The sequence below is a fragment of the Delphinapterus leucas genome, chromosome 20 (genome assembly GCF_059928025.1).
Source record: "Delphinapterus leucas isolate spDelLeu-1000000601 "Yukka" chromosome 20, BTC_Dleu_Yukka2, whole genome shotgun sequence".
Taxonomy (NCBI): domain Eukaryota; kingdom Metazoa; phylum Chordata; class Mammalia; order Artiodactyla; family Monodontidae; genus Delphinapterus; species Delphinapterus leucas.
Genome location: NC_143148.1, coordinates 30,441,903 through 30,466,983, shown reverse-complemented (window position 1 = coordinate 30,466,983; position 25,081 = coordinate 30,441,903). Strand labels below are relative to the sequence as shown.

General features: G+C 39.8%; 1 protein-coding gene across 12 annotated transcripts in view; it reads right to left on the bottom strand.

Annotated features, from left to right (window-relative positions):
- Positions 1–25,081, bottom strand: part of FTO (FTO alpha-ketoglutarate dependent dioxygenase) — a 406,506-nt gene that overhangs the window by 275,076 nt on the left and 106,349 nt on the right. For all 12 annotated transcript variants that reach the window (XR_016390975.1, XR_016390973.1, XR_016390974.1 and 9 more), the window contains exons 3-4: positions 19,138–19,765; positions 3,523–3,666 (exon numbers count right to left, since the gene is read on the bottom strand). Coding sequence is in view for 8 of the 12 variants with exons in the window: in XM_022555119.3 (XP_022410827.1) it covers positions 3,523–3,666; positions 19,138–19,765 (772 nt within the window). In the remaining 4 variants the exon portion in view is untranslated. The remainder of the gene's footprint in view (positions 1–3,522; positions 3,667–19,137; positions 19,766–25,081) is intronic.

The following is a 25,081-nucleotide window of genomic DNA, read 5'->3' as shown; positions in this document are numbered from 1 at the left end:
AAGAAGATATCACAATTATAAATATATATGCACCTAACATAGGAGCACCTCAATACATAAGGAAAATGCTAATGGCTATAAAAGAGGAAATCAACAGTAACACAGTAATAGTGGGGGACTTTAACACCTCACTTACACCAATGGACAGATCATCCAGACAGAAAATTAATAAGGAAACACACACTTTAAATGACACAATAGACCAGATAGATTTAATTGATATTTATAGGACATTCCACCCAAAAACAGCAGATTACACTTTCTTCTCAAGTGCACACGGAACATTCTCCAGAAGAGATCACATCTTGCGTCATAAATCAAGCCTCGGTAAATTTAAGAAAACTGAAATCATATCAAGCATCTTTTCCAACCACAATGCTATAAGATTAGAAATCAATTACAGGGAAAAAAAACGTAAAAAACACAAACACATGCAGACTAAACAATACGTTACTAAATAACCAAGAGATCACTGAAGAAATCAAAGAAGAAATCAAAAAATACCTACAGATAAATGACAATGAAAACTCGACGATCCATAACCTATGGGATGCAGCAAAAGCAGACCTAAGAGGGAAGTTTATAGCAATACAATCCTACCTCAAGAAACAAGAAAAATCTCAAATAAACAATCTAACCTTACACCTAAAGGAACTAGAGAAAGAAGAACAAACAAAACCCAAAGTTAGTAGAAGGAAAGAAATCATAAAGATCAGAGCAGAAATAAATGAAATAGAAACAAAGAAAACAATAGCAAAGATCAATAAAACTAAAAGCTGGTTCTTTGAGAAGATAAACAAAATTGATAAACCTTTAGCCAGACTCATCAAGAAAAAGAGAACCCTCCCAAACTCATTTTATGAGGCCACCATCACCCTGATACCAAAACCAGACAAAGATACTACAAAAAAAGAAAATTACAGACCAATATCACTGATGAATATAGATGCAAAAACCTCAACAAAATACTAGCAAACAGAATCCAACAACACATTAAAAGGATCATACACCATGATCAAGTGGGATTTATCCCAGGGATGCAAGGATTATTCAATATATGCAAATCAATCAATGTAATACACCATGTCAACAACTGAAGGATAAAAACCATATGATCATCTCAACAGATGCAGAAAAAGCTTTTGACAAAATTTAACATCCATTTATGATAAAAACTATCCAGAAAGTGGGTATAGAGGGAACCTACCTCAACATAATAAAGGCCATATATGACAAACCCACAGCAAACATCATTCTCAATGGTGAAAAACTGAAAGCATTTCCTCTAAGATCAGGAAGAAGACAAGGATGTCCACTCTCACCACTATTATTCAACATAGTTTTGGAAGTCCTAGCCACAGCAATCAGAGAAAAGAAATAAAATGCATCCAGTTGGAAAAGAAGAAGTAAAACTGTCACTGCTGATGACATGATATTATACATAGAGAATCCTAAAGATGCCACTAGAAAACTACTAGAGCTAATCAATGAATCTGGTAAAGTTACAGGATACAAATTTAATGCACAGAAATCTCTGGCATTCCTATACACTAACAACACAAGATCAGAAAGAGAAATTAAGGAAACAATCCCATTTACCACTGCAACAAAAAGAATAAAATACCTAGGAATAAACCTACCTAAGGAGGTAAAAGACCTGTACTCAGAAAACTATAAGACACTGGTGAAAGAAATCAAAGATGACACAAACAGACGGAGAGATATACGATGTCCTTGGATTGGAAGAATCAAAACTGTGAAAATGACTGTACTACCCAAAGCAATTTACAGATTCAGTGCAATCCCTATCAAATTACCAATGGCATTTTTTACAGAACTAGAACAAAAAAATCTTAAAATTTGTATGGAGACACAAAAGACCCCGAATAGCCAAAGCAGTCTTGAGGGGAAAAAACGGAGCTGGAGGAATCACACTCCCTGACTTCAGACTATACTACAAAGCTACAGTAATCAAGACAATATGGGACTGGCACAAAAACAGAAATATAAATCAATGGAACAGTATAGAAAGCCCAGAGATAAACCCACGCACCTATGGTCAACTATTCTATGACAAAGGAGGCAAGGATATACAATGGAGAAAAGACGGTCTCTTCAATAAGTGGTGCTGGGAAAACTGGACAGCTACATGTAAAAGAATGAAATTAGAACACTCCCTAACACCTTACACAAAAATAAACTCAAGAAGGATTAAAGACTTAAATGTAAGACCGGACACTATAAAACTCTTAGAGGAAAACATAGGAAGAACACTCTTTGACATAAATCACAGCAAGATCTTTTTTGATCCACCTCCTAGAGTAATGGAAATAAAAACAAAAATAAACAAATGGGACCTAATGAAACTTCAAAGCTTTTGCACAGCAAAGGAGACTATAAACAAGATGAAAAAACAACTCTCAGAATGGGAGAAAATATGTGCAACTGAATCAATGGACAAAGGATTAATCTCCAAAATGTATGAACAGCTCATGCAGCTCAATATTAAAGAAACAAACCACCCAATCAGAAAATAGGCAGAAGACCTAAATAGACATTTCTCCAAAGGAGACATACAGATGGCCAAGACATACATGAAAAGATGCTCAACATCCCTAATTATTAGAGAAATGCAAATCAAAACTACAATGAGGTATCACCTCACACCAGTTAGAATGGGCATCATCAGAAAATCTACAAACAACAAATGCGGGAGATGGTGTGGAGAAAAGGGAACCCTCGTGCACTGTTGATGGGAATGTAAATTGATACAACCACTACGGAGAACAGTACGGAGGTCCTTAAAAAACTAAAATAGAATTACCATACGACCCAGCAATTCCACTCCTGGGCATATACCCTGAGAAAACCATAATTCAAAGAGACACATGCACCCCAATGTTCATTGCAGCAGTATTTCCAATAGCCAGGTCATGGAAGCAACCTAAATGCCCATCGACAGACGAATGGATAAAGAAGATGTGGTACATATATACAATGGAGTATTACTCAGCCATAAAAGGGAACGAAATTGGGTCATTTGTAGAGACGTGGATGGATCTAGAGACTGTCCTACAGAGTGAAGTAAGTCAGAGAAAGAAAAACAAATATCGTATATTAATGCATATATGTGGAATCTAGAAAAATGGTACAGATGAACCGGTTTGCAAGGCAGAAATAGAGACACAGATGTAGAGAAGAAACATATGGACACCAAGGGGGGAAAGCGACGGGGTGGTGGTGGTGGTGGAGAACTGGGAGATCAGGATTGACATATATACACTAATATGTATAAAATAGATAACTAATAAGAACCTGCTGTATAAAAAATAAAATAAAATTGAAAAAGATGAAAATAAAAATTAGCAGTATCTTTTAAGAAAACCTAGTCACATGTAGATGTTTTATTATCACTATAAAAAACCTGAAAAGTTTATTTCAAAAGACATATGCAAAATATGTACCCAATAACCTAAAACCTAGACACTAGAGCATCAGTATAGCTTTGATCCTCCCAATTACCAAGCATAAAGTAGCAGTCTCCTTGGTGAAGGGGTATCGCCAAACCAGGTGTCTCTATGTCCCATGAGATCTTAAAACCAACGTGCCAAATATCAGGATCTCTGCCTTCGAGTTGAGGGTCATCCTCACTTTCCTCTTCAGGGTCTGTCAAAAGAGGAGAGAGTTGTCAGAATGGAAATGTTTCATCTAAAGTTCTGGGTTTCATAACAGTTACCTTAGGAATAACTGAGGTTTTAATAAAATATGGATAAGTGAACTATATACTCTTTTTACGTCATATTTTTTTAAAAAACACATTCTTTAGAATATTGTTAACATGTCATTTATTTTTTAATCCAAAAAATCTGAAAATGGTGAGGAAATAACCACACATACCAAAGAAAATGAAAGAAGATTATTTTGTTCAATTCCATGTAACTAAATTAGAAAATCTGGATAGGTTTTTAGGAAAACATTAATGACCAAAATTGACCCCAGAAGAGGTAGAAAAGCTAAAAAAAAGCCAAAGAAGGTATAGGGGTAGTTGTCAAAGAACACAGGAGTAGAGAGCTGCAAAGGAGAATTCTATCAAAAAATTAAGAAGTGGGTAATTTCAATCCACTGTAAATTGTTCAAGAGCACAGAAAAAGAAAAGTGTTCAAATTCTTTTCATAAAGACAAAATACGTATCAAACTCCAAAGCAAGCACACGCATGTGTGTGTGTGCGCGCGCACACACACACACACACACACACACACACACACACCAGCCTCACGTCTGAAAATCAATGCATATTTCTTAAATACAGTACAGATGGTCCCCAACTTAACGATTTTTCAACTTTACAATGGTGTGAAAGCAACATTCATTCAGTCAAAACCATACTTCGAATTTTGAATTTCATCCTATCCCAGGCTAGCGACATGCAGAACAATACTCTCTTGTGATGTTGGGCACAGGCAGCTCCAAGTCAGCCACGTGATCAGAAGGGTGGAGAACTAATACATTTACAACCATTCTGTACCCATACAACCATTCTCATTTTCACTTTCAGTACAATATTCAATAAGTTACATGAGATATTCAACACTCTGTTACAATATACTTTGTGTCTGATGATTTTGCTCAGCTGTGGGCTAATGTAAGTGTTCTGAGCAGGTTTAAGGCAGGCTAGGCTAAGCTATGATGTTCGGTAGGTTAGGTGTATTAAATGCAGCTGTGACTTATATTTTCAACTTACAATGGGCTTATTGGGAGATAACCCCAGTAGGTCATGGAAGATCTATATAAGAAAACAGAATCCAAATCCAGCAGCATATTAAAAGGATAACTTTCCATGACCAAGTAGAACTTATTCCATGAGTACAAGGATAGTTCAATATGCAAAAGTCTATACTTAAAATTCATCATACTCATAGGTGAAAACAAACAAACAACAGATATATGAGTCACCAGAATTACACAAATGTATGTGACAAAATATATCCTTTCGCGGTAAAAACCTCAATAAGATAGCAATGGGTGGCTAGTTCCTTAACATGATACAATACAGATCTATCTCAATCCCAAAGCCAGAATATTTTAATAGGGAAACATTAGAAACAGTCCCAAAGTTAAGACAATGCCCTTTATCACAACAATGACTCACTTAAACAAATGTAAAGACATATTATGTTCCTGGGAAATAAGACGAAACATCATGGAAATGCCGGTTCTCCCTAAATCACCTATAAATTTGACACAAACACAACAAAAATACCAACAGGATTGATTTTTTAGGTGTGTTGGGCAGGTCACTAGACAAGCTGATTCTCTAATTCACATAGAAATATAAACAAGCAAGCACAGACATGGAATTTTTTTTTTAACTATACAAAGAGCTCCTACACATCAATAAGATAAAGATCAATTATCACATAGAAAAATGGGCAAAAGTTATAACGACAGAACACATAAAATGAAATGAGTTTGTAAACATATAAAATGATGTTCAAACTTATTTATGTAAGAGAAATACAAAGCCATAATAGATATTTTTCACCTATCAGATCACAAAAAAATCAAGCACTTTGATAAAATATGGTGTTAGTCAGAGTGCAGCAAAATGGCACATTCATATTCTCTGTAGAAGACTATTTGGCAATTCCTATCAAAATTACAAATACATAAACCCTTTGAACTTATAAGAATTCCACACTTCCACTTTTAGGAATGTATACTAAAATTCCTACTTGCAGAGGTCACAACTTGAGTGAGGATATTTATCGTAATACTGTGTATAAGAGCAAAAGATCAGAATAACCTAAATACCCATCAATAAGTTTCTGGTTTAATAAATTATGAAATGTCCGAGTAATCAATACTATACAGCCACTAAAAGTAACATGAGTATGCACTGACAGAGAACTATCTGATATATTTTAAGGGAAAGAAAGGCATAGGCTATAATTTGTGTAAGAAGTACAAACACACACATGTACGTATACGTACATATAATATTTCTGGAAGGAAAGTCAAGGCTGACTTTTCTGGGCAGAGAACTACGTGGCTGGGATGAGGAGTGGGAGAGACGTAAAGGAAGTGGAAGGCAGACACTACGGTTCACCTAAGAGCCCTGCACTTACATAAAAACTTGTAAAAGTTCACCTAAGAAATATTTACTGAGCAGTTACTGTATACAAGGCACTGACCTGGGCACTTGGGATATAACAGTAAATGAAACAAAGACCTAGGCCCAGGGGAGCTTTCCTTCCAGGGGAGCTGTAAATGTTCATCACTGATTACTAAAAAAGGGAACATTTTAAATTCCATTAGACTTTAATCCACTAGACTCTGGTCTTCAAGGGCAGGGTCCATTGTTCTGTTTCATCCACATTTAGAGCCCCAGTGGCATATAAAAAGCATCCAATGAACATCTGTACTAAATTGCCTGCTTAAAAACAAAATGTTCTTTCAGTTCACACCATTCACGGTCCTTACTACGCTAGATGGCAGGAAAAGAAAATGTTAATTATGGGGGGAGGAAACAAATGCAAATTAAATCAAATAATGTAATAAAGCGTGACACTGCTAAATTAGGACAGTTCTCAATATTAAAGAAATCTAGAGAAGAGGCAGGTTCAATGAGGATTAGAATGGGTAGAGCAGAATTCTTGGAGAAGATCAAACTTGAGAGACAAGTACGGTTTAGACTCACAGAGGGCAGAGTACAAAAGATGTAAAGTTTTATGCCATCAAAATGGACAATAAAGCATGTTTTACCTAGGCTGGCATCATGTGCATGCCACATACACAATCCAAAAGTATGTGCTCCTAGATGGCACATATTCTCATACAGAGTCCCTAAATTGTGAACATCTTACTCTCCAGTAACTGTGCACCAGGGTCAGAGGTAGTAAGAGAAAGGAAAAAGAAACTCCCCTTTATAACTATTTGTTCCCATTACTTTGCACAGGTATGGTGAAAAAAAATCAGACCAGAAATCCAAGTTCACGGTCTCTTCAAAGAAGGAATGCTACCAGAACCTTTACGGACACATGCAACTGTGGAGATCTTCAGTTCTCTAAGTTTGAATCTAAAATCTGGGACTTCCCTGGCAGCACAGTGGTTAAGAATCTGCCTGACAACGCAGGGGACACGGATTCAAGCTCTGGTCTGGGAAGATCCCACATGCCGTGAAGCAACTAAACCTGTGCGCCACAACTACTGAGCCCGCGCACCTAGAGCCTGTGTTCCACAACAAGAGAAGCCACCACGATGAGAAGCCTGCACACCACAATGAAGACCCAATGCAGCCAAAAATAAATAAATAAATTTATTCAATAATATAAAATAAATTCTGCCATAGGAACAGAAGCTTATCTTTTGTCATGTGCGTTATTTCTGATACATATTTTTTCAAATACTCTTTAGTTAAGAGCAATTTTTAGCTAGATTTCTTTAAAGTTATAGAATTAAAAAATGCAAAGCCATTTTCTAGGTGAATCCCAAAAAACATTTTAAAGAGAGTCCTCTGGAACAGGAGTGACAAATACCTTATATATCAGAGGACACAACGAATTCACTGGTCGTGGCTTTTCTGAGGACTGGTGTAGAATCACTCTGAAATTTTCTCTAGGCTCAGCAGGAAAGAGTGGTATGATTGATAACTGATATCTGTCACAGGCACTTGAAGGGAGCTAGCAGCATCAGAACTAGATATTTGCTGTCCATGTCTGATGACATTCTCCAGGAAGTTCCTGTACATAATATATAGTTATACATAATACACAGTTACATCTGAAAATACCAGAATTTGCAAAACTAGATCCTATGGACCAGAAAAGAGCTCACAAAGATATATAGCTTGACCTTTACTATATTTTCTGAACAAATCTAAAGTTAGTTGCCCACTGATAAAAGTGCTTTGTGTAAAAATACCAGTTTCCAGCTACTCTTGAATTATAAGCTCAAATATCACTGGGGCAGTCACAAGTGGCTGTAGGTAAGAAGTAGCTGCCCATTTTAGACAAGGCACTAGTGGCAGTCCCCAGTCAGCCACTTGACTCCTTTGCAGTACCTGCCTAGCCCCGACAGGCATTCAAGTCCATGAACCTTGCTCTAGCCTATAGGCAAATCAGGCCTATCCCCTGCTTTTATAAAGTTTAACAGGAACAGAGTCAGGACCATTCATTTGCATCCTGTCCACAGCTGCTTTCACACATAACAACAAGGTTGAGCAGCTAAGACACAGACCATAAGGCCCATAAAGCTGAAAGTCTTTACTATCTGGCCCTTTATACAGAAAACATTTGCCAACTGCTGCTCTAGAGTCTTGATATCTGTGATTTGATAGAGGTGCCTACAGCACATATTAGTGAGGAAGGCGAGGCTGAATAAAGTAATAATGATGCAATGTGACTAACACCTACTAATGCTGAAACCGAGCAGGGTCCTATGGGGCTCCCAGGCATGGAGGCCTTTTTGTCCCCCATTTCTTATAGGCAAGACTCCAGCCTCCATGACCTTCCCTGAGTTCCAAAGGGCAGATTCGAACAGTTGATAGTCAAGGGAGGAGCAGCCAGGAAGCCACCTGAGGCAAGATTAAAGGGACCAGAGAAGCGCTTCAAGATTAGGAGACCCTGCACACACCCTAATCTTGTCAGCAACCCCACCCTTTAGAAACTCCGCAGAAGAAAGAACAATGCAAGACTATTACTGCCTTGATCCTTATTGCATACCCCTGACCACTGAGCCCCGACTATAAGACCTCTCCCTATTCCCCAAGGAGGGGGCACACTTGAGGCGCTAGCCTGCTGTGTTCCCCCCTTTGCCTGGCAAAGAATAAAGCCACCCTTTCTTTCCCCTCCAAAACTCTGTCTCTGTATCTCATTTCGGCACTGGTGTACAGGGAGCCAAGATTTTGGGAGCAGTGTCATGTGACTAATACCAGCATACAACATAATAAAGCAATTAATGCTAAATTATTTGATAAGATCAATTTAACAAAAGAATGTTGATATGAGAACTCAATATTTATATGTGTGATACCCCAAGGCTTTCAGGCTGCTTCATTCTAGAGGGTCCTAATGATAACAGATGTAGCAAGTAGCCCAAGAAAAAAGAATAGAGACATTTTAAGAAGACTATGTCCCTCCCTGGTCAAATCAACGACAACTTAACTTTAAAAAGAAATGATTTTTAAACTACAAAGACAATGATTTTCAGGTAGCTTTAATGCCACCAAGTATGGACGTTCTAAAAAGGGATCATCTTTATAGGCTAACAGACTGGTTGACTACTTTCCCCTCTAAATTTCATCCTCACACTCTTCTCAATATGGAACCAATAAAGCCTTGAACAACAAACAGAGACAGTAATTGCAATCAGTGTTGCCTGATGCCTCCCATAAGTCCAGCACCTTTGCAATGTGCTCATTAAAATAATGTTTTGTTGAAAGTTTGTTTCCTCCGTCAGCTGGGTAGGGAGGAGGGAAGCTGTACGTCTGATAAATTTTTTATTGCATAAATACAGTGTTGCCCACTTTCTCAACAAAATCAACTTGTAATTACCTGTAGCAACTGCGATTACTGTTCCCCTATGTTATTTTGGAAACAAGCAGAGGCAACTGGCTCCTACTTGCCTTTGAACTTCAGTAACGTTGAAATGATTTTAAGTATCTCAATGTGTTTGGTGCATTCCCAGCTCCCACTAACCAAACTACTAAAGAAGTGAAAGATGTGACAAAGTACAAAAGAAGACTAAGTTTAAAGGTCAAGTTTAAAATGTCCAAAACTGCCCCCGCCAAGTTAACCAATTTGATTTATTTATACTAACTAGTTTTTGAGAAAAAATTAATTCCATTTAATAAAAGATAAATGCCATCAAATATTTTGTTTCCATTCACAAAGCTGTATGCAAACAGCGTCGCATAGAAAACAAAGATAGAAGCCTGAGCACGGAAGAAGAGATGACAGTTCTAATCAAGTAAAATATATCACTTGAAATTTTCTACCATATTTAACAGCATATACCATTAATAATGTATGTCAATAATTTCCCTGATATGTAAATATATATTCATCATCACCACACATTAAAAAATAGCCCTGGGCTTCCCTGGTGGCGCAGTGGTTGAGAATCTGCCTGCCAATGCAGGGGACACGGGTTCAAGCCCTGGTTTGGGAAGATCCCACATGCCGCAGAGCAACTAGGCCCGTGAGCCACAGTTACTGAGCCTGCGCGTCTGGAGCCTGTGCTCTGCAACAAGAGAGACCGCGATAGTGAGAGGCCCGCGCACCGCGATAAAGAGTGGCCCCCACTTGCCGCAACTAGAGAAAGCCCTCGCACAGAAACGAAGACCCAACACAGCCATAAATAAATAAATAAAATTAAAAACAAACAAAAAAAACTATTCCCTTAAAAAAAAAAAATAGCCCTATTTCCTATTCCCTATTCCCTTAGCCAAGTGCTAAAATTCCAAGACTCTGGACCTGGCAACTATTTTCTGTTTCCTTAACCCTGTACCTAGAGGGGCTTAAATAGCAGGTACCTTCCTATCCATGTCACAGATACTGAGGCAGGAGAAACCCAGAAGTTGCAGAGGGTCAGCTGGTGTACAAAGCCTAAGGATGCTTTCTCTGTCCAGCGCTGATCTATGACATTCCAGCGCCTTGGACAAGAAATCATTTTTAAAAATGGAGACAGAAAGTGAAAGGGGAAGGTATGAGGTTAGGAAGACACATTCTAGAAGGGAAATAGCATGGTGGGTGTTTAGGAACATAACTGATTCTGAGTTGTAAGAGTACTACATGAATGACATGGATTTGCAAGTGAAGAGGCTGGAGAGGTAGCGAGAGGCCAGGACACGGTGGGTTTTGTGACTCATGGTAAGCAAGCTAGACTTGAGGGCAGTGGCAGACACTGATAATGACTTTTTCATAGGGTCAGATCTGTTTTTCAGAATGATCCCCCGGGGGAGGTACATGCTTCTGTGTGCAGACGTTGCATAATTTTCCTGGATAGGTTTCCAAAGTAATGGCAAATGGCCTAAGCCAGAGAACATTTGGGAAACACTCCTGAAGGACTCTATCCCTTAGAAAGAAGGGTAGGTCAGGAAGAAGCCTTCCTCAAAGAGTTCTACCGGGCTTCCCTGGTGGCGCAGTGGTTGAGAGTCCGCCTGCCGATGCAGGGGACACGGGTTCGTGCCCCGGTCCGGGAAGATCCCACATGCCGTGAAGCGGCTGGGCCCGTAAGCCATGGCCGCTGAGTCTGCGAGTCCGGAGCCTATGCTCCGCAATGGGAGAGGCCACAACAGTGAGAGGCCCTCGTACCGCAAAAAAAAAAAAAAAGCTCTACCATTTAAAAATGATTTCCTTGATTGGTTGTGAGGAACAAGCAGTCAAGCTGGCTGCTAACACAGAGCACGTTACTCAGCCACTGAGGAATGAATGGTCTGAAGAAATGGAGAATTCAGAAGTTGGAAGAAAAAAAACAAAACAAAACACCCTCATCAGTCTCAGCTTAGAATCTATAACAAGAAGCTGCTCTAACATGTCTCGAAACAAGCAATCAGGACAAACATAGTCCCCTGGCACACATAAATTATAAAATTAATTATAAGTTTTCTAGGATTTCGGGAGAAATACTGAAAACTCTTTACTGAAAAATCTGAAGCCTTTCAACATGATGTCTGTCCCTGTCAGCTTTCAGATAAAGCATTTGAAAAAAAAAGTTTTTTTAAGATATAACTATTCACATACATAGGAGAATCTCATTATATCATGCTTCATGGACTTGGGGGAATAAAAGGAAAGAGAGAAAAGGAGAGAAAAACTGCTCTGGGGGCTCTTGGCTAAAGCTTTAAGACCACGACATTATTTGAAATAAAATATGAAATGAGGAGAGGAAGCAGAAAGATTTCTCAAATAATACATTCCCCGAACCAAAGCTTCGAACAATAGAGGTTGCGATTCTGTGGGCAACCTCAGGAAAGTACAGAGTGTGTCATGGAGCCTTAGAGGAAACCCTGATGTTGTAAACAGCATAGAAGACCAGAATCAAAGTGGATTAATCAAAAAAGAATAATGGTTTGTTAACCCAGCTTCAGGCAAAGCTTTATCCAGGGTTCAAAATACATGTCCAAGACCCGGTTTCTCTCCTTCCCAAAGCTCCTGAAAAAGAGAGTGGCCACAAAAGCTGGAGGTGGTCATTTGGGGACCACGAGAAGTTTGTTTTCCTCAAGAAAAGAAAGCTACAGCTCAAAAAGAGCCAAAATAGGAAGGGGAAGAAGTTTGAAAGTGACCATACATTACTGTCAAAATAAGGTCCACTTGAAGCCTGTGAGACTTAGTATTAAATAAAAGAATTCCTTATCTTTTTAAATTAAGCTTGTTTAGGTCAAGTATCTGCTATCTGCAATCAAAAGAATCCTAATACTAAACAGAGATCATAGTTGCAGAAATCAGAAGAGTGATGGGACAGTGGCCACAATGTAGTTGAACAGCACAAACTACTCAAGAACAAAAGATACCTACTGATTTTGGGGCAAAAAAATACTTACTGATTTTGCGTTATACGCACATACAAAGAAGGATCAAGACACAAGCCATGCCTTCAAAGAGCTTACAATTCTAATTCAAATATGTGTAAAGCTAATGCATGGCTTTAGAAGTCAAGACAATGGTTACTGTTGGGGAAAAGAATATGCTGGAAGGGACCATTTATGGGGTACTAATGTTTTCTTTATTGATCTGGGAGCTAGTGACACAGATATGTTCGGTCTGTGACAATTCACCAAGCTACATGTTTATGATGTTTGTAATATTTCAATAATTTAAAAAAGAAAAACCTCAATAGACCAGTTGGAAGATATAGTTAAGAAAACCTCTGAGAGTATATCAGAAAAATACAAAAAGATTAAAAACAAGAGAATAAGTAAGAAAATTAGAGGAAACAGTCCAGAAGGTTCGAGAACCAAACCATATGGATTCTAGAGAGAAGAGAAAACTGGAGAGAAAGAAACCATTAACACAGTGATTCAAGAAAATATCCCACATTGAAGGACCTGAGTTTCCAGATGGAAAGGACCTACCAAATGCCAGTAAAATGGATAAAAAAATATCACTGCAAACTTATAAAACATTAGGAAAAAAATCCAACCAAAAAAGTCACATAAAGGACAAACAAAAAAATCAGAGCTCTCAACATGAACACTGGAAGATAAAAGACACTGTGGTACAATGCCCGCAAAATTCTGAAGGAAAATTATTTCCTGTCAAGATTTCCATACCTAAAGTATCTACACATGTTAATGTAGAATAAAGATAATTTAAGACATTCAAGGTCTCAAAAATTTACCTTCTAAGCACCCTTTCTCAAGAAGCCATTAGAGGATATGCTCCACCAAAATAAAGAAACAAATCAGGAAAGAGACGGACAGGGGATGCAGGAATCTGAAAACTCCAACAGAGGAGACTGGATTATGATGAAGGGATAACACCAGATGGAACACCTGGGCTGCTCTTTTCTGATAAGCCACCGCTAACTTCACATCCCACTTCTAAAATTGTAAACTTTAAATATGTGCAGTTCATCGTATGTAAATTATACCCCAATAAAGATATGGAGAAAGGGAAAAAAAGTTCAGCCATTCTTATTGGCCTAGCCTTCTCTTGACAATTAGGAGATGTCATTGCTAGCCTTCTTTTCTCACGGGCACTGGACACTGCCACTCTTTTCTGGTGAAAAGATATGGGACTCGATATAACCATCTCTCATCACCTCTGCCTCTTCTAACCTGGTCCGCCATCTCTAGTCTGGATTACCCAATGGCCTCTCGCAGCTCCCCTGCTTCCACTGCTGCCTCCCTTCTGCTCCAAACTGCAATGGTTCTCCATCTCACTCCAAGTATAAGCCCAGTATTTGTATTACAGTAGCCTCTCCTTATCTGCGGTTTCACTTTCTGTGGTTTCAGTTACCCGCAGTCAACTGCAGTCTGAAAATATTAAATGGAAAGTTACAGAAATAAACAATTCATAAGTTTTTAAGTTGCGCGCCGTTCTGAGCGGCATGATGAAATCGTGCACCATCTGGCTCTGTCCTGCCTGGAAAGTAACTCACCCCTTTGTCCAGTGTAGCCTGCTTAGTAGCCCTCTAGTTATCAGATCAACCGTCACAGTATCAAAGTGCTTGCATTCCAGTAACCCTTCTTTTACTTAGCAATGGCCCCAAAGCATAAGAGTAGCGATGCTGGCACTTCCAATATGCCAAAGAGAAGCTGTAAAGTTCTTCCTTTGCGTGAAAAGGTGAAGGTTCTCGACTTAGTATGGAAAGAAAAAGAATTGTACGCTGAGGTTGCTAACATCTATGGTAAGAACAAATCTTCTATCTGTGAAATTGTGAAGAAGGAAAAAGAAATTTGCACTAGTTTTGCTGTTGCACCGCAAACTGCAAAAGTTACGGCGACAGTGCATGATAAATGTTTAGTTAAGACAGGCAAGGTATTAAATTTGTACAATACGAAATTTTGCGACAGAGGCCACAGTCACAGAGTTTTTATTACAATATACTGTTATAACTGTTCTACTTTATTATTAGTTATTGTTGTTAATCCCTTACTATGCCTAATTTATAAATTCAACTTCATCATGGGTATTTATGCATAGGACAAAACATAGTCTACATAGGGTTCAGTACTATCTGCGGTTTCAGGCATCCACTGGGGGTCTTGGAACGCATCCCCCGTGGATAAGCGGGGGGACTTCTGTACAATATTAGAAGGTCCTATCTTCCGCCCCACCCCGCCCCTGGTCTTCCCTTTCTGTCTTCACCTCTGTTACTTTTCTTTTTCTCTGCCTCTATTCTATTCACACTTGTTGCTTCTGAAACATCCCAAAGTCATGTCCCATCTCTGAGCCTCAATATTCACCCACTCGCTCCTTCCAGTCTTTGCTCCAGTGTTACCCAATTAAAGGAAGCTTGACTTTCCTATTTAAAACTGTAAGCCTGTGCCTCACCCTTATTATACAAGCTTATTTGTTTCTTTCCTGTCTCGCTTTGCTAAAACATAAGCTCCATGAGGGCAGGGATTTTTGTTCATTGCTGCATGCTCAGCATCTAGAAGAGTGCTTGGCAAACAGTAGATGCTTCCTGTTAATTGAATAAATATCAATAGTTGCACAGGGGTAAAAAAAAATGTGACTTATCAAACAAGTTTTACTGAGCAGTGTAAGTGACTTCAAAAATAACAAAGATAAGACATGACACACTGAAACAAACAAGATCAAATGAGCTTTGGGACCACAGACAGGGCTGCTGGGAAACTAATAAAAACATTAAAAAGCATTTTCTTAAATTATGAGTGCTCTAAGACTTCTAGTTGCAATCTAGCTTTTCATAGTCTCAAAGGCTGCTAAGAAACATAAAGCTACTCATTTCGAAATAGAGCTAAGAATTATAGAAACAAATTTCCATCCTTCAGTGGAATCAACTCTTCCGGAGTCAGAGACATAAATGGGAATCCTAGAGTTCCAAGAAAATTATTGCAAAGTCCCTGCCTTCTAGCCTATTGCATACTCAACAGGAGTCATGGGCCTCTTCTTCCGTTTCCTCCTTTGTCCTTCATGGGAAACCTGGGAAATTATACCAAAAATCTGCAATAGTTGGCACTAGTTAAAATTCTTAAGAATTGTGGGGTTTTTTCTATGAAGACCATATCACAGAAAATATTTCCTTCCAAACAAACAAAAATAGTAACCAACAGTAAGTGTTTCAGTGATCCTTTTGAAGGGGTTCGAATCAAAGAACAAGGTGTAGGACTATATTAAACCATGGGTTGTTAATATCTTCCCTGCAAGATTTGTTTTTTTATATCTAGGAGGAACAAGCAATTGCCCGCAAAGCTAGAATAGGAAAATCAAATACTCTGCCTATTTACACATGGTTCCCTAAAGCCATTCCTGATTAAAAACTGTACTATTTCAATCCTCCTACTGGAGACAGCCATTAACTAGCACTGCTTGGGAAGTCAATGAATTTAGTATATAATTAATGATACATGTATCCTATACCAATCACTTCTCAATGACCTCTACTGGCAGAAATAAACCAAGGAGGGATGATTGGCTCATTATAAATCTACGTGAAGATTTCACTGGGAAAAGGTATTGAGAGCAAAGTCTTGAAAGATCTTAAGCTTCAACTGAATTTAACTTCAGCAGGAAGTAATCACTTCTGTTTCTGGATACCTAGTGCATTTTACATGAACCTCTCCTGTGGCTGTAACGCTCCCTTTTCACTAAGTAACCATGTGACCTTGGACAAATCACTCCCATTCTCCCTGCCTCAGTGCTTTCATCTGTAAAATGAGAGGCTGAACTAGCTGAGTTCAAAAGTCCCTTCCGGATCTGACATTTCATCATTTCATAATTATAACCACCAGAGCACACCTTACTTCACCTATCCTCTCAAGGCAAGAAGGGCACTTGATTCACCTTTGGTGTTTCCATACTGTCTAGCACAGCTACCTGAACCTCCCTTAGCAACTGTTCAACCAACATGTTCAAGGATGCAGAAAACAGTACAGTTGTCTGAAATTTCCATTCTCTTTGCCCCCTTTAGGCCCTTCCCAACCCCAATCATGATTTTAACTGAAATGGTTCCCTTCGAGCTCACCCTTACCATACCTCTGGCAGGATTCTAAAGAGGCCAGAGAATTAAACATAGCACTTGTCACCTGGAAGAAATGCACCCAGCAAAACGTTTCAAGGCACATGCTTTTTAAACCATCTGACCCAACATGACACACACAGCCAGAGACCTAGAGAGGTTCCCTTTCCCAGTCTAATGCATCCCGGTCATCTGAGAGGAGGTACAGAAAGCTACAGCAGATGTTGTGGGGAGAGGGCAGTGAGGTGGTGGGGAGAAGGGAGAGCATCAGGACTTGCAAACAAGAGAAAGTAGAATATTCCCGTAACCTTTCCAGAGGTGGACATTTTAAAAACCAAACTCCCACAGGTAACTATACTGCAGGGGCAGGAAATACCTGCTCATAAGGCATTTAGCCTTAGCTAAATTCTGAAACCAGAATGTCTGCATTCAAATTCTGCGTTCAAATCCTAGTTATGCTAATTCATAGCTGTATAACCGTGGAAAAGTTCATCATCCTTCTGTGTCTCAGTTTCCTCATCTGTAAAATGAGGATAACAGTACTACTTCGTTCATAGGGTTGTTGTAAAAATAAAATGGGTTAATACATGTAAAATGCTGCTACCAGTGCCTGGCACATAGTAGGTGCTCAATAAATGAGAGCTTCCAGTACTGCTGTTATTATGGGATAGAGTTCTGGGAGCCTCGGGGTAAGAGAAAGAAGGAATTACCCTGCTCCTACAGATTCAAATTCTGCAGTTCCCTCATCTAGGTGATAACCGCAAAGATAAAGCTTTATGTATTTATGTATATTTGTATACTTTATCAATCGTAACTACTCCCGACCACAGAAACTATTCATTAAAAATTTTCATTCCTTTCTGCAAGATATTCCAGGTTTCAAAAACTATTTGATCACCCACGCTCTGGAAGTACAATAGGACTATTAAACAGAAGGGCTGAAAGTCTGTGGGAGCACAAAGACATCTTTGTAGCTGTTTGAGCTATCACATACCACCACCTCGGTTTCAGAGAGTTGCCTCCTTAAGAAAGAAACTAACAAACTCCATTGTTCGTTCACATCAGAGTTCTTGGATGTGATAGTTCTTAAATCCCTGGCAAGGCCTTATTAAAGATCAGAGAGGATCGCGGTTCTTTCCATTAGGACAGCATCAAATCCCCTTCAAGCAATTTTCTTGGGTCAGCATCATTATTTGAGATGCCAGAGAAGCTGGTTAAATGTCTAACTGCTAAACTAGTTCCTTGTTTCCGGCTGAAGACATAAGGTAGAGTTAGAAAACATTTTAGCTATCCAGAGGAAATTTTTGAGACTGGGAAATGGTAAGATATTTAGAGAGAGCCAGGAGAGTTTCTTATTTAAAAATCCCTTTTCCAAAACAGTCGTTTTAGTAAATAAGAGTCAAATAACAACAAAATCCAATTAAAAACTAGCCTTCAGAAAACAATGACCCTTAAAAGTTCTAGTTGATTCCCTGATGGGATATCTATTGGGTTGGCCAAAAAGTTCATTTGGGTCTTTCCACAAGATGTTACGGAAAAACCCAAATGAACTTTTTGGCCAACCCAGCAGAACTCTGCTTTTCCAATCACCTTTTAATAAACAGGAAGAGATTAAACAGGCAAAAGAGCCATTACGTCTTGTATTCCTTTGCCAAATGATCAGGCAGAGAAAATCAGCAATGGTCACTCTGTCTTTGACGTGTTCACCTACCTTTTTTATAACCCTATTCTGAAAAGCAATGGGGACCTTAAACACACATAAACTGAGCAAGCAAAGAAGGAAAATTTGGGCAGACCATAAAAAAGGTAGCCTGTGACCTCTGTTCCAAGGGCACCAGATTTCAGAAACTGCAAGAACGAGTTGGCCACAGCAACCCTCTCAGGCCTAAAACTGCAGAACTGAGGGGGGCCTGGAGAGTTTCCTGAAAATAGAGGCCTGTTGGCTTATAAAACCCACCTCAGCTGCTTCCGGCGAGTAAGGACAGTAGTCAAAACTGTAGGAAGCCAAGAACAAGTCCACATTTGACAAATCACTCCCTTCAAGACAGTGATGTCGACCGTAATAAAATATTTTGGCAAGGCTGGAAATGTACACCTGTGGGAATCTGGAAGGATTTGACAGATTTTTGTTTTCCCGGCCCTTTATCAGCAAGTTAATTATAGCACCTGTACGATCTATTCTGGGCTTCAGAGAAAGGCAGCAGGCTGTGTGAAACCAAGATGCTGCTCTCCTGGGCCTGGAAAAGACAATGACAGTAGTGCTTACGCATGAAAATATGCTATCTGAGCACAGTATAACGATGAGCCAGACAGCACAGCTGGATGAGAAAGAGGCATATTCTGTAGATATATGGGCGTGGCAAACCTTAGAAGGACACACAACACCTATGTACACAAACACACACACACATGACCACATATATCTCCAGAGCCTGTGCAACTCTGGTCATGTTACGTTCGGGGCTGCTTCTTCACAGAGCAGACTGTACCTTCACAGCTATAACTGTACACTGCCACCGCTGACCTGTCCACCAGATTTTCATCGTGATGCCAGCTCACGGCCATTTTCCCCATGCCAAAATACGGTTCCTCTTTCAGGTATGGCATTTTCGGAGGATCCATGAAATTCAACAGAGTTACGTTGTAGGCTGCGCGGTTCTTCATGTCTATCTCATCTTGTCCATCAAAGGATGACCCCATGCCAACCCTGGGGAAATCCGGACCTATACACACTGGCACGGCATCGATGTTGGCTTTCTCCTTAGCAGCGAGTTCTTCCAAAGCCTGGATGGTCTCTACCTGCAGGTAGTCGTTGAGCTTGAGGAAGGTTTGACAGGCGGCAGCTACTTCGGCCTCGTGGTACTTTGCATCAGAGCCTTTCACTGGCCAGGGTACCGTAAAGAGCCTGGTGTTCAGGTACTTGTAGGTGCAGCCGGGGTTACCAATGAGGATGCGAGAGACTGGAGTGAGCAAATCTTTGCCTTGGATCCTCACCAGGTCCCGAAATAAGCAGCCGTGCTTGTGCAGCGTGAGAAAGGCTTCTTGAACCTCTTTATGGAGCTCCTCAGGGACGCTGGCGGCTTCTCGGAGAACTAGTTTAGGATATTTCAGCTGCCACTAAAACAAAAGTGAAGCAAAATATGCATTTATGGACAGCTATAATTTTACTATTTCCAAAAGTATGTGTTTCTTTGTAAGCTTTAGGAGAAAAAAAGACTGTCGGGGGCTATTTCTAAACAGGATTCATACCTCTCTAGCCTAAAATAGAAAACTAAATAAAATAAATGTCGTCAACTCTCCAGCCAAGAGTTTTCAGTCCAAGCTCGGACAATTGCAAACAATTATAAACAAAATGATAATAATTTGGTCTTTGGTCTCCCCAGCTCCCACCATGACCACTTCTCCCCAACCTCAACCTGTCTTCCAGCCTTTGGTCCTCCAGAAAACACATTATTCATTAACTGCTTGATACCTATTTTCTAAGTGCTTACTGAGTGCTGTGTACTCTTCTAAATGATTTATACACACTAACTCACTTACTTCTTACAACTTTATGTGGTGGTACTATTATTATCTCCAGTTCATAGATGAGAATACTGAAGCAGAGAGACATTCTAAAAACTTGCCCAAAGTCACACATAGCTGAGAAATAGGAGAGCTGGAATTTGAAGCCCCGGGGCCCCAAAGTCGAGCTCCAGAGCATGAGTTCTTAACCACAAGATTGCACGGCCTCTCAGTAAATGACGAACTGTTTTCTGCTTCAACGCTTCCACTGAAATAGAAATCACTTCACTTTGCAAGTTAGACACTGAGTCCCATGAACACAACAGCCGTGATCATTTTGCTCCCAGCTATAATACTAGTGCCCAGAATGTACTTGGTAAATGCTGGATGGATGAATGAATGAATGAATGAGGTATCCCACTGCAATTTAGAAAGTTGTAATAATTCTACTGGTGTCACTGGAGGAGAGTACTATAAGATAATGCCCTCCTCTAATACAGAAATACAGGGATTTATCGATGCAGTTTAGGACTTCACTAACTTTTGAGCTACCACTTCTGGCTCTAACATGTGAATTGGCATCAAGCCAGAGTTCCCTGATTCTACACAGTGAAACTGAGTTTTTATAAAACCAAAGCACAGGATTTCACATTTACCCCTATAAAGTGTAATCTGACTGGTACCTTTTTAGTATTGTGCTGCCTACCAGTTTTCACACTTTTCTTCTATATCTTCATTCAATAATCGTTCATATGATAAACAGGGCAAGACCATTATTCTTCCATACATTTTTTTTTCATTCAACTATGTCTACAGAGCACCTACCAAACACTAGACAGAGATAAGGTTCCTGTCCTCACAGAGCTTTCTACCAAATCAGGTAAATAAAGAAAAGCAATCCCAAGCTGTGTTAAGCACTGGGACAGAAACAAACCAGTGGGAAATCTGTCATTAGAGTAGGAAACTCTCACTTGGAGCTGGCGTTTAGGCTGAGCTTTTCAGGAAAAGAAGGCACCAGCCACATGATGAACTAGAGAAAGACCTTCCAAGAAAAGGGACCAAAAAATACAAAGGCACTGAGGATGGAGACCAGCCTATTCTAGAGACAAAAAGAAGACCAGTTTTACCAGAGCAAAAGAGCCAAAGGCAGAGTGACATGCAATGAGGATGGAGAAGAAGGCAGAGCTGGATCACACAGAGCCTGGGAGGTCAAAGTAAGGAATCTGGATTTGACTCCAGATTCAGTGCAGTGGAGGACTTCAAAGGGCGAAGAGCAATTTGATTTACATTTTATAAAAATCACTCAGTTAAAATATTGGGCATGGATTGGAAAGAGACAAATGTCAAAGTGGAAAATTCTATCAGCTGCTATTACAACCATCCAGGAGAAAAGTGATGATGGTCTGAAATAGAAACAGAAATAAACAGACAGGTAAAATACGTATTTTATAGGCAGAGCAAATAGACACATTATGAATTAGATGTGAGGGATGAGGAAGGGAAAGAAATTACAGATGACTTCCAGATCTCTGGACTTAATAACTGAACAAACAATTCACTATTTTTTAAATTAATTTATTTTATTTACTATTTTTTATTTTTGGTTGCACTGGGTCTTTGTTGCTGTGTGTGGTCTTTCTCTAGTTGTGACGAGTGGGGGCTACTCTTTGTTGTGGTGCGAGGGCTTCTCGTTGCGGTGGCTCCTCTTGTTCTGGAGCACGGGCTCTAGAGCACAGGCTCAGTAGTTGTGGCTCACGGGCTTAGTTGGTCCACGGCATGTGGGATCTTCCCGGATGAGGGCTCGAACCCGTGTCCCCTGCATTGGCAGGTGGGCTCCTAACCACTGCGCCACCAGGGAAGCCCTACTATTTTTTAAAATAAGAAAGACTGGGGCAAAACAAAACAGGTAGAAGAACAGGAAGGAATGAGGAGCTCCATTTTGAAGCTGTAGCCATGAAGATGGCAACGAAATCTTCAGATGGAGATGAGGAGGCATCTGGAGCCCAGAGGTGACAGTGGGGCTAGGGAAACCAAGGTGGGAGCTGTCAGCACAGCACACAGTTGATATTTAAGACCTGGGAATGGCTGAGATCTCCTAGGGGAACAGCACAAACACAGAAGCGAACCCAAAGCCATTTTCTGAGTCACAGAGGAAGGCTCAACAGAGGAAACCTTTGAGGTGGAAAACCAGGAGAGTGTATTATCGCAGAAGCCAATGGAGAGGAGCATCTCAAGAAGGATGGAGGAGTCAGCGATGTCAGCTGCCCCTGAGAAGCCAAGTGAGATGGGGACAGAAATTATCCACTAGATTGGGCAGCACAAAAACCACTGATGACAATGACAAGGGCAACTTCAGCAGAGTGAGGGGGATGAGAGTCGGACGGGACTCAGCTGATGACGGAACGAAAGAGGAGGCGGTGGAGATGGCATTTATATGTCTGTTGGCATGGTTCTGCTATGAAAGGGAAGAGAAAAATGGAGCTGTTGATGCAAGGGAATGCTAGACCAAGGGACGATCTTTAACAGTGCAAGACGGAAGGGTACTCTAGGGTTTGTCAGCATACTCATGGGAATGATACCAGAAGAAGAGGTTGATGGTACAGAAGAGACAGTGATTAACTACAGAAGCAAAGTCCTTGAGTGTCTCAAGCAGGGGGATAACTATTTGAGGCTGGAAATTCAGGGAAGGTTTCTTTGAGAAAGTGACCAGGAGGATGCGAAGGACCTGCCAGGTATGGAGTTGAGGGGGGAAAGCCTGCCTTGAAGATGAAGTACTGAATTGCTGGGCCCTTGAGGCCAATAGGAAAAGAAGCAGATGTGGTCAGAGGTGAGAGGGACATGAGTTATCAGTGAAAAAAAGATTTTTTTGAATACTTTCCCATGTCATTATTATTGTTTTATTTTTAGAGTATTGTTTTTAATGTTAAGGTATTTACATGTGATATTCGTATGGTTATGTGAATTTCCCAGGTCCTTGGAGTTACAATTCCCCTGTATTAAATATATCTTCACTAGTCTCCAGGCCCAGTCTATATTGAACAATAGTGGCAAGAGTGTATGTATATGTGTCTGTATTATTTCCAGGCTTCTTCCTCTCTCAGTCCCAGAGGGAGTATGTTTCAAAACCAAGTTCTTGGGAATTATCTTACTTTTCTTTAATATTTTATACTAAGGATTATTTAAAGAACACTGGAATTGTTAAGAAAGTACGGAGAAATTTCCTTTTAATCACTGCTGCTAGTTAGATGTGCCTTCAAGTATACTGAGGCCTCAGGGACCTGCTCCGAGAATCGCCAGTTTAGTGACAAAATCAGAGTTACTGCTCATGGCTCCAGAATGTTCTGTCTCTTGCTTACTAGATTACGTTGCACTCTTCATGAGTTGTGTAAACAGAGAGTGTATTTCTGTCTCTGTTGTTCTACTGGGATGAAAGAGGTATAGAAACCAGAAATCCTAAATGGATCCCTGGTGGTCTCAATGACAGGTGAGAGTGGTGCCACCTAACTGCTTTTTGTCACTTTATGATCACACACCTCACACAGGCACTCTGAGAAGCAGGGCAGTCCTACTATGCTTTCCTAGTAAAGTCATTTTCCCACATTCAGACTTGACTAACTCATTTCTCCTCTTTGTACTTCCTCAAACTTACTGCATCCTTTCTACTATTTCTTGCATTCTGGATCAGGCAGAATAGGCTGTAGTAGCAACCCTCAAATCTCAGTGGCTTCACCCAACAATATTTCTTGTTCACTTCACATATTATTTGTGGGTTGGCAGAGAGTCACTAACCATTAAAGTAGTAACGCAGGGGTCCAAGCAGCCGCCAGATGGTTACAATGCAAACGGAAAAAGAGTGTGCTGGAGGGCCTGGCACTGGCAATGAAACACTCCAAGCTAGAAGTGACGGCTATCATTTTTCATTGGACAGATATAGTCACGTGTTTCATCCAATATGAGAGGGCCCAGAACTGTAATCCTACTTTGGGACCCAAAAGCTGGGTGACAGGGGAGGGATGGAGAACCATTTGGCAAACAGCCCTAATGATCGGCAGACATTCTTAGCTAGTGATTCGTTTATTTTCACTTAAGTGTCCCCCCTTCACCCCTGCAAGACCCCCTGAAACTCAGTCATCTACCTATTATCAAATTTACAGTCTTATCTGAATTTAAATCTGCTTTCGCCTTCCAGCCTATTCCAGTATAGGAAGGATCTTTTCTCCCGTCCAAATGTTTTTGATCATATACTCCCGCCAGTAACAAATTTTGAGCATATACAGTAGTGTCCAAATCTTTAGCAATTGGCTCTCTGGGGGGGAAAAAAAATCAGCCTTGATTTTTAGTGTTTCCTGATTTCTTTGATGTAAATATATAGATTTATATCAACAGAAAAAAATCACACATAAATTGAGAAGGCTCTCAATTAAATACAGAAAAAAAAAAACTTAACTGCACCAGGTCAGAAAAAACACAAATTAACATTATATTTGTATTATATTACATTTAGTTTAGTTTTACCTATCAAGTTTGCAAAAAACAAAATTTTATCATGGTAATACACATTGTTGCTGAGAACAAAATCAAATACTCTGATAGTCTGCAACTAGGAAGGCAAATTATTACAAACCTTGCTTAAGGCCAATTGGACAAGATCTACCAGAACCTAAACATGTTCATATCTTTTCATCTAGTTATTCTACTTCCAAGAATTTGTCATAGGGAAATAATTAGAGAAATGTACCAAGACTATAAGGATATTCACCATACTGTTATCTATAATAATTAAAAACTGAAAACCACCCAAAATGCCCAAAGGGAGGAAAATGGTACATTCATGTGATGAAATACTAACGTAACACATTTTTGAAGAATTTTTATATGTTTTTATGAAAAACGTTAAGTAACAAACTACTGCTATACAAGAAATCAGTA